The sequence below is a fragment of the Lathamus discolor genome, chromosome 3 (genome assembly GCF_037157495.1).
Source record: "Lathamus discolor isolate bLatDis1 chromosome 3, bLatDis1.hap1, whole genome shotgun sequence".
Taxonomy (NCBI): Eukaryota; Metazoa; Chordata; class Aves; order Psittaciformes; family Psittacidae; genus Lathamus; species Lathamus discolor.
The window spans coordinates 73,058,905-73,075,642 of record NC_088886.1 but is presented as its reverse complement, the minus strand read 5'-3'; the positions used below and the strand labels follow the sequence as shown (position 1 = coordinate 73,075,642).

The 16,738-nt window shown below is 48.8% G+C and overlaps 1 protein-coding gene across 1 annotated transcript; it reads left to right on the top strand.

Moving 5' to 3' along the window:
* The first annotated feature begins 153 nt into the window (after nt 1-153).
* ERLIN1 (ER lipid raft associated 1) lies at nt 154-16,342 on the top strand. Its single transcript, XM_065669770.1, is given in 13 exon segments — nt 154-202; nt 571-694; nt 1,455-1,536; nt 2,058-2,104; nt 6,913-6,974; nt 8,076-8,201; nt 9,378-9,451; nt 10,504-10,562; nt 11,601-11,692; nt 12,219-12,308; nt 12,574-12,653; nt 12,850-12,993; nt 12,995-16,342. Coding segments are annotated over 12 exon segments (1,071 nt in total). The 5' UTR covers nt 154-202; nt 571-581; the 3' UTR covers nt 13,097-16,342.
* Nucleotides 16,343-16,738: the final 396 nt, after the last annotated feature.

Here is a 16,738-nt window from a genome sequence, read left to right as displayed (position 1 = left end):
GCTCTCGTTTGGGCCGCTAGGCCCCGTTCACGCCGTTGCCCGGCAACGAGGCGGTGGCCGTGGTCGCGCCGCTGTGACGCCATCGGCGGGCGCCGTGCGGCGCGCTCCACGCCCCCAGCCTGCCCCGCGCGGCGGTGGGAGGGGAGGGGAGGGGCGGGGCGGGAGTGGGGCGTCGCGGCCGCACGTGGGCTCGCGCCGCCAGGTACGGGTCGCGCGCGGGGCGCGGCCGGGCCGGGCCTGGCCTGGCCTCACCTCACCTCACCTCAGGGACCTATCCCGGTACCGGTTAATGGCGACCGGCACCGACCTGAAGCCTTGGGGCGGCGGGGGGGGGTTTGCGAGGGGCAGCCCCAGTGTGCGCGCCCTTCCCGTGGCGCCGGGGGGTCTCGTCTGCCGTCGGTGTGAGGGGAGCGGAGGGGGCACCCCTTGCGTCTGTGGTCCCGCAGCGCGGAAGCGTCCGTGCTCGGGGACGGGACAGATCCCGTCCGGGAGGAGGGAGAGGAGGTCTCCGTGCTGGGCGGCGGTAACCGGAGCCCCACCGTCCGGGTGGTGACGGCTTGTGTCCCGCAGGTGATGTGAGGATGACCATGGCCCAGGCTGGAGCCGTAGTTGCAGCTGCCACAGGACTCCTCGTCTTCTTCCTGTACTCCTCTATCCACAAGGTTGAGGAGGGGCACCTGGCCGTGTATTACAGGTACTGCCGCCTGCCAGCGCCTCGGCACCTTCTGTAGCCTGCCCTGAGTTTCTCCCTCTCAGCTGGGGTTCATCTCTGGCCCCAGATCCCTGCTCTCCCCTTTGTTTCCCTCCAGGCTTTGCCCTGAGGTGGGCAGGCTGCGTTGTTTCTGCGCTCATACATGGGCCCGGGTGGCGTGGTTCTGTACAAAGCTGTTACGAGTTTTGGGCTTCCTGGATTCTCCTCCTCCTTCCTCCCCTTTTCTGGGTCACAGTTTGGTTTTTAACGATTAGAGGGACTAAAGCTTTTAGACCATCCAAGCTTTTCACATCTGTTGATCTCCCTCCTTCATCGAGGGCTGTCACCTCTGTGTTGTGCTTTGGGCGAGGGGCTGTGCTGAATGCACTGGGGGGATTGAAACTGGCAGCACTGCATCAACTGCTGGATTTTTCCATGGTTACTGGTGAACTATTTAGAGAGGGAAAAATCTGTGTTCCTGAAGCTCTCTGCGGTGTTGCAGTTATAGAGGAATTTCAGCCAAATCTGCCTTCTCTGAAAGTTAATTGCTCACAGGCCTGAAGCAAATGATTGCTGAGTTGCAGCAGGCAAGTATATGCAGTCAGCCCCTTTGTAGGAGAACTGGTGGCAGATTTGGTGCAGGTGAGTGCTGTCATTTGCACTACTACAGCTGTGACTCCTGGCAGTTGGAATGTGCTCACTCTCAAAGCCAGTGCTTGATGTTTTCCAGTTGTGTGAGCCTTTTCCGTTTTCCTTCCTCTAGGGGTGGCGCGTTGCTAACTAGTCCAAGTGGCCCAGGCTACCACATCATGCTCCCGTTCATTACCACCTTCAAATCTGTGCAGGTTTGTGTCTTTCCACCTTGGAAGAGGGTGAGTGGGAGAGGTCATTGGTGGGGATAATGCTGGATGTTGATGGCAACTGCTGTTTGCAGAGGGGCTTGGTAATGTGGTAGTTGGAGTAGCAGCTCCTCAAAAGCCCTTGGTTTCCTCTGCCTGAAGTGCCAGACCCAGCTGTGTGCTGGGACTTGTCCTTTTAATGGGATCTCCACCACATGCATGTGTGTTGCTTGGGACAGGAGATGTTTTGCTCAGGGAGGACAAGCTGTGTTTGTGGCCATGTGTCCCAGGAGAGCTGCAGGCCTTAGTGCCACGGAAGCCAAGAGCAGGGGAATGAGCACAGCTGCCTTTCTGACTCCCAAACAGCAGTCGGAAAGAAGTCTGTTTTCTGCCCACATCTACAAGAGTCAAGAGGGGGGCAGAGGATGGATTTTGGGCTTTACGTTCCCATGTGGGAGTCTGGGTACAGTGTGTTTTCCCTGCAGAATGGAGTGTTCTGGTGAGTGGTGGTTGTCCTTTCATTTCAGACCACGCTGCAGACTGATGAGGTGAAAAATGTGCCTTGTGGGACAAGGTATGCTTTTCTTTTGTATTTCTAATGGTGATGGGCAGATCTGTCATGTGGTTTGCAACTAGTCATAGTGCAGTGAATGAAGAGTAAGAGGTTGAAAAGTACAGGCACTTACCTTGAAATTAGTTCCAAACATCATACACACACACACCAAACATGCATCACACATGGAAATAAGAGCAGAAGGATAGGAGGGAGTGCTCTTGTTTTTGCTGGAATTGATGTTTAGAGGGTATTCGCATTTATAGTGATGGTCTCTTGATTTGTCTTGCTTTCTTCCATTAATTACTCTGACAGCCTGGTGCCTGTCTTTGGTCTGTCCTTTGCTTTGCAGTTATTTCTAGTTTAAATCTTGTGGCTAAATACAAGTGTTGACCCCAGTATGGGTAAAAGTCAGTGGTGAATGGGAATCCCCATGATGGGAGATGGCTCATTTCAAAAGAAAAAAAAGCTGAAACAAAGGAGTCTCCTGGAGTAATTTGTGCATTTTTGGAACTGACATCTCACCTGATGTGAAGAGAGAGTGAGAAAGAATAAAGAAGAATCCTGTGCATGGGTGGCACCTGCCTGCTTCTGAATTAAGCTGGATCAGCTTTTGTCAGCACAGACTGTTGTGTTGGTTCATTCACAAGTTAAAGTGATGGCTAAAACCAAAACTGGTGATTCTCCTTGGGTTTAGCTTTAGGGTACTCAACAGTATTTCTGTTTAAAGGAAAAAAGACTATATTCAGTATGACTTGAACGCAGCCAGGCCTTTGTGGTCAAGTAGAGTCTTTAGGTCAAGCAAAAAGTAATTGCAGAAAGGAGGAGTAAGACTCATTATGTTCTGTATCTGTATCCTTTAAATGGCACAGTTAAAAAGCTATCAGAGTTTTAGCTGTGTGTTTAGTGGCACGTTTTAGCTCATAAGTAGCATAAACAGGAGTAATACTTCACCTGTGGGATGCTATAAAACAGCATCACATCCTCTGGGATGGCGTCCTGCTGTCCTGCAGGCAGAACAAGCAAAGCTTTCCCCCAAAGCTTAGCCGCAGTAGATGTGCTAACACACCCCACATGAAACTGTGCTGCTTTGACTCCTTTTGAGCAGGGAGGCTGGACAGGGTGACCTCCAGAGGTCCCTGCCAGCCTCCCCATTCTGTGTGCTGTGACTGAAGAGCTAAATGTTCAGTTTAATTCTGTATAGTTTGTTCATTAAGTTCCTCTTCTGCTTCAGCACTGTGGGTTTTGGTTGTGCAATACAGGTGGGTGTGAAGTTACAGGTACTAAACATGCTTTAAAACACCACCCAGCTGGTAGAGCATTTCTGAGTTAATCATTGAATACGCTTCAGACCAAAGGTCTCAGGAGCCCTGTCCATTTTTAAGGTGTTACTGCAGAAGCCTTTAAACTTGCTGCATTTGGAATCAAAGTCTGCAACTGCTCGATGCCAAAGAAGCTTTGAAGCCACGTTTCTATAATAAAACATTAGCTTATAAGTACCAAATGGATCAAATCTGAAGTTTCACTATCCTGGTTCAAAGTCCATTACAAGAATAGATCCAAAACAGTTTATATTCCTATAATTGTCTGCTAAGCCATCACATTTTAAAGGCTGGGGTTCTCTGTCACCATATTCATATTCCTGTTTCCTGTATTCTCAGCTACATTAAGAAGCTTCTGAATGGCTCTGTGGGTGTCCTGTCCCCAGTTTCTGTCTTACCTGTTCCTATTTATACTTGACAGCATTAAGTGAATTCATTAAATAGAGATTTTAAAATACTTTGGCACAGATTACTGTTTTTCATAAACCAGCTGTTACCTGAGAGACAAAACCCATTCCACTCCAGCAGGTAGAATGTGGCTCTGCTCTGAGCTGTGAATTGCCTCTGGTGCCTGAGGTTTCTGCCTTTCCCCAGCAAGAAAATGTGTGCACAGCTTCTTGGAAAGCTCAGCAGTTTCTTCATGGCACGTCTGCTCATACCCCAAAACTGATGGAAACCCTAGTTTTAGAACTAGTTTTAGAAAAGGGAAGTATTCTCAAGGACTGACTCAAAGAATTAGTTAGGAAAGAATATATCCTAGGTGTATTGTTTGTGGAATACAGGAAATAGCTTGGAAATGGTGTTGTGCAGCTGCTGCAGAAGAAAATAGGGCAGGTAATATTTTTCTTATAAACTTAACTGGAAAGAATCATGCTAAATATTGTGCAGGTTTTGCAGTGGCGAGGAACAGTGAGTAACCAGGACACTAAGCAGTGACATTGCTCAAGCATTAGAAGTTTATTGCGAAGGTGTGAGAGTCCTCTTGTGCTCATGCTGCAGAGCATTGGCAGGAATGCAGATGGAGCACTGGGGGAATGCTGTTCTGGGACAGATCCCTGTTTGGCAGACAGTCATATGGAAAAGTGTGGCATGAATATTGCAGGTGAATGTACTGCATTAATCCCTGTATGTATAGACAGACCAGATCTGACCTTTAAGCCCAGTTTTTACATGCTCTGATTGCCTAATGTGGTCTGGTGTTGCCTGTGGTCAGCTCTTGCAATAAGCATTGGACCTTTGCCTGTTTTTTTAATGGCAATGTCCTTCAGTTTTTCCCTTGTCTTTTCCTGGCCTGGCCTAAGCTAAAATCATAAATCCAAGGCCTGCTTTCTAATGTTAGTTTTCTGTATACTTTCACCTTGTCCTTTGAAGTCAGGCAGTATTGCTGCCTGATTATGCCTCAACTTCCCCCAGGTGCACATGGTCTATGTGTTGATCCTTCTTTCAGACTTCCTAAAGATTTCTGCTTGTTTCTCTCTTCCCTGAAACAAAGAGGCTGCTCTGCCTGACCAGCCTCATGAGGAGCTCTGCAGTGAGGACCTTGGGAGCTGCAAGTAGCCTTTACAGTGGCTGCCAATGCTGGTGTTAGAATGGCTGCAGAAACTGCAACAGGGGGCTGCAAGCACTGGGATTCTCCCTGTGGGAGTCACCCTGCCTTGCATCTAGGAAGAAGCAGGTTTAGGCAAAGAAAGAAGTTTTGAGAATGGTAGTGGCCTGTTGAGTCCGAGCCAGTGATTAAGCTGTAGGTCCTAAAAGGCAAGTAAACCATCTGTGGATTTGTACAGTTCTAGCTCAACAAGGTGTGTGAATTGCCCCAGATCAGTGCAAGATGCTCTGCCAGAGCAACTGTCCTGAAGTGTCCCAAAACTGCTGAGGAAAGTGTTTCCTACACCCAGGAGTTTACCAGCATCTTCTGGATGAGGCTGTTTGGGATAAGGGCTTCTCTGAGGTGCTCGCTTTAAGATCAGAATGTTAGAGTTTGCTTTGGCTCCTGGGTTTACAGCAGCAGGGTTAAGAGGGCCATGCCCACTGCATGATGTGAAAAGAAGATTGCTCCAGCAGCTGGGTAGAGGGACCGGAAACACAGTGGAAGTGCTTTGTGTGCTTCATTTAACCTTAAGCCCTCTAGGGGGAAGTACATGGCTGGCAGATTCAGGCTCTGTTTCCTCAAAGGACTGATAGAATTCATTTCTGCCCTGCCTTGGTGGTGCATGCTGGTTGAAATCCAGGCAGGGTTGCTGTAGGTAATGCTGGTTGGGTCAGACAGGGAGGAGGCAGTCCTCCCTGTTCTGAGGTATCAGCCTTTTTTGCATGTGAGGTGATGAGGGGCTGTGTAGGAGGCAGGTTGTCTCAGGTGCTCTCTTTCTCCTTCTAACATCCCCGTAAAATTGGAATCCCATAAGGACCACAATATAAAGATGTGGAGTGGATGTGATTCTGGTGGAGGAAGCCCGCATGCTCTGCTTTGGTTCCTCACCAAGATATCTGGAAGTTACCCTGAGACAGTAGCTGGGTTTCCCTGTGCTGGAGGTGTCATAAGGTGACTGGAACAAATGGGGAAAACGAGAGCAGGTTCAGAAGATGCTGAGGGATGCTGTTGGACATCACCTGCAATGATAAATAGTCATTTTATTGGATGTGATGGCACAGAGTGCAGAACAGCTGAGATGGAGAAAAACACACATACCCTTCTAACTTGCGCAGTCGGACGTAGCTGTAAAGGATCCACAAGCCTGTCTTATGTAATAGAAACAGTTCTCTTAGAGCCTGCAAGAATGGCCATGGCCCGAAGAGAAATCTTGTATGAAAAAGAGAATCATGTTCTTAATAGTAGTATAGTGGGCATGATCCCTTGGAGAGTGGATTATGCCTGCAGGCTCCTTCCAACAAGGTGTCTGAAATTTTCTTGGCAGGGCACATGCCTGAGCACACGTGCGTGGTTGTGGTGTTCTGGAGAGCCATTCACAATGTGACATTGAAGCAGGGAGCATGAATTAAATTCTGCTACATGCTTTGTTTCTTCCTTTCTAGCAGGAGCCTTGTCAAGTTCCTGCTGGAGTTAGTAAATGCATGAACTTCAACTAACAGCTTTCTTCTAAGGACTGCCTAGAAGAGCTGCATCTGCACTTTGTCTGCTGGGCTGCTTGCAAGTGTTATTTGTTGGCCTTGTTGCCTTCCCTTCATTGTGCTGGCCTCCCCCTTTCTGAGAGTTGCAGCTACATTCCTGTTCAAAAACATTTTCCTTTCACTGGCTAAGCAGGGGTTAACAAAGTGAAGCCAAAGTGCTTTGCAGACTAGCTGCAGCATGCTTGTGATTTATGGGGAGAGAGGGACCAGTCTAGACAAAGCTGGGGTTTGCTGCCATCTAATTGCAAAATGCTCTGAAGTCAGAATTGTCTCAGGAACATTTAGCAGAACTTAGTAAAAGAGGGATTTAAATCTGCTTTAAGTATGGACCACTGTTAACAGCTGCAGTAGTAATGACTGAATTCTCTTTCTCACTTCCAGTGGTGGTGTTATGATTTACATTGACCGAATAGAAGTTGTGAATAAACTGGCACCATATGCAGGTATTTCCCATCCTGTTTCAACAAGCAGCACTGTGACTGTCTTCACTCATCCCCTAGCAGTTCTGTCTTGGTTTGCAAGAATTCCTTCTGTCTTGCTACCCTTCTGGTTCCAAGAACCATAGCATTTAGTTTCATGTATGTGTCTGCAAGCCCCACATGTGCAAAGATGAAGGTAAATTCTAGGCTTGGTCCTCCCCTGTATGGTTAGAAATGGGATGGGTGTTTATGCAATCCTGTTGATTGCTGCTGAAGGGGAGACCGCCTGTGATACTAAACACAAGGGATGAATTCCTCGCTTGCCATCTCAGCTCCTAGGACATGACAAAGACAAGGCCCGCCTAGGAGCTTCTTGCCTTCTTATTTCACCATCTGCTGAACCACAGACCCAGACAGCTTGGGGTTTTTCAGCAGCATAGTTTAATACAGAATGTTAGCACTACTGAGTTATCAAGGGGTGAATTCGTGTTATAATAACTCATGTTAGATCTTAGGCAGTTCTTCCCTGTGGGGGTGCTGAGGCGCTGGCACAGGGTGCCCAGAGAAGCTGTGGCTGCCCCATCGCTGGCAGTGTTCAAGGCCAGGTTGGACACAGGGGCTTGGAGCACCCTGCTCTAGTGGAAGGTGTCCCTGCTCGTGCCAGGGGGTTGGGACTGGATGAGCTTTGAGATCCCTGCCAACCCAAACCAGTCTGGGATTCTGGGATTCTGTAATTGTGTGAATGATACTTGTTTTCACTTAGTAGTATCTGTTCCTATGCGTGCAGGTCCTGGATAGGCTTTATTGTTTCACTAATGCAGATCATAAACTAGGACCAAGCAGTATATCATGCTGTGATTACTCTGCACTTTGAAGTTGTATGATTCCAGCAGCAGTGGTGGAGGGAACCTCTGCGGGTATCTCCTCTGACCTCCCTCCCAGGCTTCTCATTAACAGCTGGGCAGGGCAGCTGTGGCTTTGTGCAGCCACATCTTGAAAACTCCCCCCAACCTGTCCCAGTGCTGCACTACTTTCCTAATGTTCTGAGCTGTTGTTTGCAGTGGTGGCATTGCAGAAAGTAATACATGTAAGTGGTGACCTGTGATAATTCTCTTGCTTCCTCAGTGTATGATATTGTGAGAAACTACACTGCAGACTACGATAAGACCCTGATCTTCAATAAAATTCATCATGAGCTGAATCAGTTCTGTAGTGCCCATACTCTGCAGGAAGTATACATTCAGCTGTTTGGTAAGTGGATGGCAACTGGATGTACCCATCAAAGGCTGTGTGATCTCTCTTGTCTTCCAGGGAATATGTTAGAGCAGGCTCCTGTGAGCAAACAGCCACTGTGCTGGAGTTGCAGTATACCCATGTGCTGCTTCCTTTGTAACTTTACGCTTGAGAGATTCAGATTTCTTTGTCTTTTCACATCTGAACATGGGAGTTTGATTTCAGTCCTATTCCACTTAGGCCTGAATTCTGGATACACAAAGTAGCCCCCCTGCTCTTGTGTGTGCAGTCGTGCCCATTGCCTTCACTGTGGTGATGGGTTTGTCATGTCTACTTCTACTTTTAGGCCCTTATTCTGCTTATGAATCTATTTTCTTTCTTTTTTTTTTTTTTTTTTTTACATTAAAAGCTTCTTTGTGGCTGTTTTTAGCAAGTGAGACCCAGAAGGGACATGGCCTCAGTTTGCTGCAGTGCTGTTTTTCTCACAAGGGGTAGCAGTGGTCCAGGAATGAGCAAATTTAGTGTTTTGCTTCTTGGTACCTGCTTGTGCCCCAGAGATGGAACAGTATGATGTTCCTTCTTGAGTCCTTCCCCTTCTTGAGAGAGGGGAAAATAGGTTTATGGAAGGTAAAAGGTTAGCAGAGCTTAAGTAATGTTAAGGGATTAAGTCTTCGAATGCTCTACTCAGACTCAGCAAGTAGCTGTGGTCAGAGAGACGTTTCTGGTTATTACACACAGCTTAATCATTCCATAACAGGCCATTTCTGTGGAAAGATCTTCCTGGAGCTTGGAAATAACAAAATTCCTTTCATTTTAATAGCAGGTACTGGATCCTGCAGGTTTACCAGACAGTTGAGGCAGAGTTGGCCACTGGCAGCAGGTTTGGTGTGGCTCTGGCTGGGAAGGGATAGACTTCTGCCACAGCTTTTTCTTGCTGAGATACTAAAAACCATTTGCTCTTAGCTCAGATACCATGAGTTCATCAATAGCTGAACCTTTCTAGAGACACTAGATTGTAGCTTTTCTTTTGGGAACATCTTTCAGGGATATAGGAAGGAAAACAATGTACTCGGTGATCTTAAAAGGCTTACACCATAGAGATACCTGCTCTTCAAGGCCAGCTGACTGTCTGCCACACAAGCTGTAGGAGAAGAGATGGTAAGCTAAGTGGTCTCTCTTTTGCTCCAAACACAGATCAGATAGATGAGAATCTGAAGTTGGCCCTGCAGAAGGATCTCAATGTCATGGCTCCGGGTCTGACTATCCAGGTAGGTTCATTCCCTAACAAAGACTGTTGTTTTTCCATCTCTAATTTGCTCATCTTTCTCTAGACTGATGAGGTTTCTTGCTTCCATTTTCCACGTAACCTGAAACTGTTGAACCTTGAGTTGAGGTTTGTCAGTTGAAGACGGTCCAGATAACAATTACCACTTCTGAACATTGGTTTTACGTTAGGGGAATAGCTACAGGATTGAGAAAAGGACCTTTTAGGCCACAGACTTTCAGGTATTGGCTTTAATTTGCAAAGAGCCAGAAAATGTCTTTATTTAAGCTACTTTTGACACCCCTGCAGAACTGGGTGCTCCAGTGTGCACAGTTCCTACAGGTCACTGGAAAAAAAAGAGGTCTTCCATCTTTTCTGCACTTATACCAGAGATGGGGAAAGGTGTTTTATCCAAAGTGGTTTGCTGCTTACACTTAGAAAGTCATGTTTAATCTTAGGCTAAGGACATACTGGCTTTTTGGCATGTTGAAGTTCAGGGCAACTAACTGAGAAAAATATACGTTAGGCATGCAAGGGCTAAGATGGAAATCTCCAGATTGCCACTGAGGAGAACTCTGAGACTGTTTTGCTGTTCTTGTTGCCGCATTTAGCTAGGCTGGCTGGCTACATGCATGCAGGGAGGGGAACCTCCTGTTAATAGTATGGGTGATGCTACAGTAGATACTGTTCTGCTTTGGGGCTCAGTTGTGCACAGGCTTGCTCTGGTTTGATGAGGGTGAGGCACAGGCAGTGGTGTATCACAAGGAAGTTGAGATGGCACAGCACTTCAAACACCCAAGTTAACTTGCACTCAGTTGCAGCAAGATTTCATACAAAAGTTCACCATAAGAGGTGCAAAGACAGGAAGTGTGAACTCTGAGAGTGGCAGTGCTTGTCTGTGTTGTACAAGAGGGTTGGGAAGCATTATGTGTGGTCTTGAATCCATTTGGAGATGTCTAGAACACAACAGCTGGTTTTGCAAAGACATTCTTTAGTTATGCAGCTCCCATCGAAAAGTTTACTTTGAAATGCACTCCCTTTGTCTGTTTTCAATAGGCTGTGCGTGTTACAAAACCCAAAATTCCAGAAGCCATCCGAAGAAATTTTGAGCTCATGTGAGTAGCTGTACATAAAATTGTATGGATTGGTTTTGAGGGTTCAGCATGGGGCATAATCCTATTAGAAAGCTCTTACCTGGTGCTTAGGTGAGAGGTGGGGTTAGTGAGTGCTTGGCTAAGTGCACTTCCCATTCTATTTCTCCATTTCCATATCTCTTTCACCTGGAAGCCTTTCGGCCCTTCACAAAGGTGGTTGTTAGCATCTACAGAGACTGTATCAAGGCTGTGTTCCTCCTCCTTTATGTATGTATGATGTGCTATAGAGAACCTATAGAAGACTCGTAAACAGAGCTCAGAGGTCTTGATGTCCCTAAGGCCCCTCCAGCAAACTCACAGAGTTGCTGTCAGATTTTACTCTGAGCCATTCCCATGGAGATCTACTGTCCAAATCCTTTCCCAAAGCAGGACCAGTTCCTCAGCTGTAGCAGGTCATTGGGTCCAGGCAAGTCAGGACATCCCTGGGGATGGAGATTCCCAGCTGCTAAGGCTTGCACAGGGATGGGCTGTTTCCTTGGGGCTGGTTGGTGCTTTCTGTGATGCAACTTGGCTGGTGCCTCTGGGGCTCTCATATTGCCCGTCTGAGCAGAGTCCAGCCCTAGTGCCTTCAGGGGCCCTTTTGGGCAGGAGGAGGTGTGATTGGATTCTACTTCACCTCCTCATCCCCAGCCCAGTTCCTGCAGTCTCTCCTTGTACGCTCTGGCCTCCATCCCATGTCTGCAGTTGCCGTACAATGGACTTGCTTCTCATCCTGAGGGCCTCAAATTGGATATAGCATCCAGTTGTGATTGTATATAGCATTCAGTTGTGATTGTATATAGCATTCAGTTGTGGCCTCACCAGTGCCAGATAGAGAGTGGGGCATAAACACTTCCTTTGTCCTGCTGGCTACACACTGGGTCATACAACTGAAGACAGGACTAGTAGTAATGGTTGTGAGGACATGATGCTGCCAGCTGCTTGGCTGCTTGTTCCCCTGTCATGCCCTGATTTGAAGAGCTGCTCACCAGCTCTGTTTCCCTGTTTCTCACCCTGCAGGGAGGCTGAGAAGACCAAGCTGCTGATTGCAGCTCAGAAGCAGAAGGTAGTAGAGAAAGAGGCAGAGACAGACCGGAAGAAAGCGCTCATTGGTATGTCACCAGTTGGGAGTACTAGTGGACAGGGGCCACACTGAATTTCCATTCCTACATCCCCCAGGAAGCCAGGGTAGGACATGGTCTTCCATTGCTGACAGCTCCCTGAAGGAGGCCCAGCCAGGCTGTATCAACAGTCATTTAGAAAATACAAGTGTTTGTGCTGCTGTATCTGTGTCTTGCCTCCCTCCCCATAGCAGCAAATACCTCTGTCCTGCAGCGGGGCTTCTGCTACAGCAGGCCAAGAGGTAGCAGCTCTGCCAGAAAAACTGCTTGGGCTTAAAGCTAAATACCCCTGTGTCACACTTGTAAAATAAACATCAGCCAGCGCTGCTGTCGAAACACCAGCACTGTGCTTTCTTCCTGTAATTGTATTGCTTGGAGCACAGACTGGTGTTGTAGTGTCTGAGCAGAAAGGGAAGCAGCAGAGAGCAAACTGCTGGTGCGACTGCGTGCTGTGTCAGGGTGCTGACAATCAAGGCCTGAGAAGTGAATGTCTGAGCTGAGCCTGTTGTGATTGCAGAGGCTGAGAAGGCTGCTCAGGTGGCCAGGATTCAGTATCAACAGAAGATTATGGAGAAGGAAACAGAGAAGAGGATTTCTGAGATCGAAGGTAACTGTGCTACTGAGGTCATCTTCCAGTAAAGGGAAGTAAAGGAACCTCAGAGCTGGGCTCATAGGCATCGCCTTCCTGCAGAAATAATAAAGGGTGCAGTAGCATGAGGGTCATTCCTCCCTCCCCCTTGCAGGTACCTCTCCAAGAAGCTGGCAGTGCAAGTACAAGGACAGCCACGGGGTGGCTGTCCCCATGGGACAAAGGCTCAGTGATGGGGTTACTCACTTGTTAATGATTCTTTTCCTGTCTGTTGCTGTGTTAGATGCTGCATTCCTAGCAAGAGAGAAAGCAAAAGCTGATGCAGAGTTCTATGCTGCTTGGAAGCTAGCTGATTCCAACAAGGTGAGCACTTGAAGGCTGGTCACTTGAAGGAGAGGATTTGCTTACTCTTTCCCTCTGCACAGGTGATTAGGTTAAAGTGGGCAGCATTGGAGAAACACTTGGTTTAACAACCCAGGAAGCAGCTGCCTGAGAAGAAGTCTAATGATGTGGGGCCCAGAAGGTTGTCTCTTACAAGCTCTGGTTTCTCTTTTTGTAGCTAAAACTTACCCCTGAGTATCTGGAACTAATGAAATATGAAGCGATAGCTGCCAACAGCAAGCTGTATTTTGGTGACCGCATCCCCAACGTGTTTCTGGATTCCTGTGCCTTCCAGCAAGCCAATCTGAGGACTGCCCAAGAAACCAACCTTCCTTCACAGGAAGCCCCAGAAACCTCTGGAGAAAACCACCTCAGAGCAAAGGAGAGCACTGGCTGACAGAGAGGTAGAAGGATACCTGGTGTAGCTCAACAGCTAGCCTAGCTGTGAATGGGGATGTTGCCCTGTGCTACTGGGGCGGATGCAGCGTGGACATCCTGTGTATAGGTGGCAGTTGGGTTGATTTTCTTCTAGCAACACATTTGCAAGTGCTCTGCCTCTTCCGTTTCTTCCCCTGTTAAATTGGTGCTTCCAAATGAGGGATAATCCTGTACTAGCATACCTATACTGGAATATTAAAAGACAGACACCAGGAAAGCCTTCCCTGCAGTAGGTGCAGTTATTTAGCAAGCATTACTCTGGAGGCAGGAGATGTGGCTTTGAGTGCTGTGTTGCCACACACTGGGCATTCCCCAGTGCTCCTCAGTGAGGCCAAGTGAAGAGGTTTCCTTCGTCCTGCCAATGAAGCTTTGTTGTGTGGACTCTGAGGCAGGTTTCTATCGGCGCTCTCTAACTCTCCTCAAGGACTCCAGTGGAGTGGGCTCTCCTTGGCTCTCCGTGTTGCTGCTCAGGCCAAGGCCCGGCCTGTCAAGGAATGGTTTGGTGTGGAATAGGTTATTTGAATAGGATCTGCATAGCCATTATCTTCTTTCCTGTAGGCAGTGACACTAGATAACAACTTTGAGCAAGCAATCCTTAACAGGCTTCTGTAACTCCCTTCTCCAAGCAAGAGCCTCCTGTGACTGTAGTTTATTTCAGCTGGGTGGCTGGGTCTCACCTTGCATCCTAAACCAGATTTCAGAGTGCATGGAGCACCTCCAAGCAGCTGTTTGGGAACAGAGCTGGGAAATCTTTGCTTAGGCCCCAGCCTCCCTGTAGGTTTTTTCACCAGGGAAAGGGGGCTGAATTTCCACTGCTTCGCCTCGCTGGCAAAGTGAAGGAGAAGAGTGAAGGGACCCTGCTCTGCAGCAGATCAGATGTGTGACACCTCAACTGCAAAGTAGGTAAGGCATCATTGCCTCCAGTGCAAAATCCACTGCTCCAAGAAGTGGGACCTGCGTTGTGTGTCTTTGAACAGCCACAGTTGGGAGTGTGTTGCTGGTCCTCTCATCACTGGCCAGGCTTTGCTGGTGCCTTTGTCTCCTGAGCGGTGCTGGCTCATGATCTTACCTGCTGATGTGTGTTGTAATATATCCAACCCCTGCTCCCTGGGTGCACTGCAGGGTGAGAGAAAGAGGCATACCTGGGGGGGGGTAAATCTGCTGGGACAGTCTGTGTTCCTCGTTTCCTCTGTCCTTGCCTTTGCCTGTGAGGATGTGCTTGTTCCTAGGACCTGTTTCTCTTCGTGTTCTGCAATGATTCCAGAAGATGGTGGGTGGGGAAGCCAACTGGCAAGAGCTTGAGCTGGAATGCCATTCCCCAGCTGGTAGCACCACAGCATTGCCTGTCTCTGACCCCACCACTTGTTCAGAGACCACGTTTTCTCCGCAGCCTGGAATATCTGTATGCTTGTCCTGCTTTCCGGTCCCCTCGGGTGCCCCTCAGATGGGCTGGCTGGTGCTGGTGTTGAGATCTACCCCTGGCACCATCTGCAGCCTTGTGACAAGGGGAGGAACATACATAGCTTTTGCCTTGGTGAAACATTCAACCCAAAGCAGCCTGAATTTCACCTCTGCTAGTGCTTTTCCCCAGTGAGTTATATGGACTTCAGGCTTTCCAGTGCTGCTTTCCTATCCTGTGTGGCTTGACTCAGAGGCTGGCAGTGTCTCTTCCTCAAGGAGGTTTGGTCACGTATGGTGCCTTACACTGTCTTAGGTTCTGTCCTGGCTGCCTCTCCTCCATTTCTGGGGCAGAGCAGTGATACATTGACCCTGCCTCTCCTGCAGCCCAGCTTGGCTAACAGTAATACATGATTGTAGGACTTTGCAGCAGCTTCAGATGATGTTCTTTCTTCCTGTCTGCAAACCCAAGGCCCGGTTTGTTCTCTGCTCCAGGACACCAGTTGTTCTTCAAACCCAACCATGGCAGGAGCCAGGGACCAGGTCCTTGCCCCAGTAGGAAGCCAGCTGAAGGTGCTGCGGTTGTGCATGAGTGTGCTTCTTCATGCTCCAAGGAGAGGATGCTGCTGTTGCCAGGAGGTGCCTCCAGTCTTGGTACACTGGGGTTTGTGGCACAGCCATGTGCCATGCAGATCCTAGCCTGGGGAGCACTGACCTGAGCTTTTGCATGGTGGGGCTCATGCCTTCACCTGACAAAGGCTCCTGCTGGTGAAGAGCAGCCTTTGAAAGGTACTGGTGGGCAGAGGAGCAGGAAGGATGTCTTCATGTGATGCTGGAAGGCAGCATGGCAGGGCGAAGCTGAAACCCTTGACTGATGGCAGGAGTGGGCAAGCACAGCATGGGCCCCTTTAGACCCTGCAGTGCCCTCCCAGGGGAAGGGGCCAGGACAGAAAGGGGGTGGCAGTGTATTTTGTAGCTGTGGTGTTTGAACTGTCTCCTGGAAGCATTCTTTTCACTTGCAAGATCTCTTTTTTCCTTTGGAGAGGGCTTCAAGGGGGCAGTGGAGTCACATCTCTGACCCTCCACCTCCGAAGCATTGCTGGCTTGCAGCAGGCGCTTTGCAGCAGGAACACATCCTCTCCTCACCTCACAGCAGCCACTTTGGTTGAATTTTGGGACAAAGGCAGGCTTTATAGAACAGAAGCACTCCTGGAGGGGACAGAGACATGTCTCCATGTCGTGCTCACTGAGGTTGGGTGCTACCCAGGGTTGGTATCACACCCTGGGCATCAGGCTGGGTGGACAGGGGTGGGTTCTGCCAGCCTGGAAAAGACAAGAAGGGCACAGGGGCAACCACTAGAAGCAGTAACCAAGCAGCCCTCAGTTCTCCTTCAGTGGTCAAAGTGAGATCCCCATGCAGGGAGCAGGAAAGCCTTCCAGACCAATGCAGGAAGGGCTGCTTCCGTTTGGATCTGAGCCTTGCTTGCCCTCCGTACTGCCTTTCAGGTGGATTCATGGCTGTTGCTGGCTAATTGTCATCCTGCTGTGTTTGGGTGTGCAACAGCCACCTCCTATCCCTGCACTCTGAGGGATACCAGGGTGCAGGGTGCCACCAGGAACATGGGATTGAACTGGTTTTTTTCTCTGTTCAAAAGGCCTGTGTGCTTCTGTGAGTAAAGGGGTCTGCCACTAGATCCACACCTTCTTTTGGGAAACATGGAATCATAGAACCGGGTTGGTTTGGAAGGGACCTTAAAACCATGATACATATGTTCAAGTTTACATGCACAGTGTTAAGTTCTTTTGATAAAGGAGAATAAAACTATTTTGTTAGAGTTTCTTTGGTGGCTTTGTGTGTCATAGGGCTGGTTTCCCTTTAGGAAGGTGGAGGGGGGGACATCTGTGCTTGTGTGCATGCAGTGATAGTGCAGGGACTGCACCTGGGGAGCCCTGCAAGCCTCAAAGCAAACCCCAGGATGGTACTGAGCCCTTAATAGCAGAAACAGAACCAGCCTTTGTCCTCTCAAGATCATGCTGCCACTTGCCCCCCCATCCATTGCTTATATATGGCCTATGGTGGGGTGTTTCCTGGCTGCTGTGGTGTCCTAGGGGATGGTGTGCTGGTCCCTAAGCACCAGTGTTGCTGCAAGTATGGATGCTTGTGTTGGACCAGCATGGTGCGAGGTGAACTGGAGTCACAGTGGCCAAGCCTTTGTTCACAGAACAAGTCT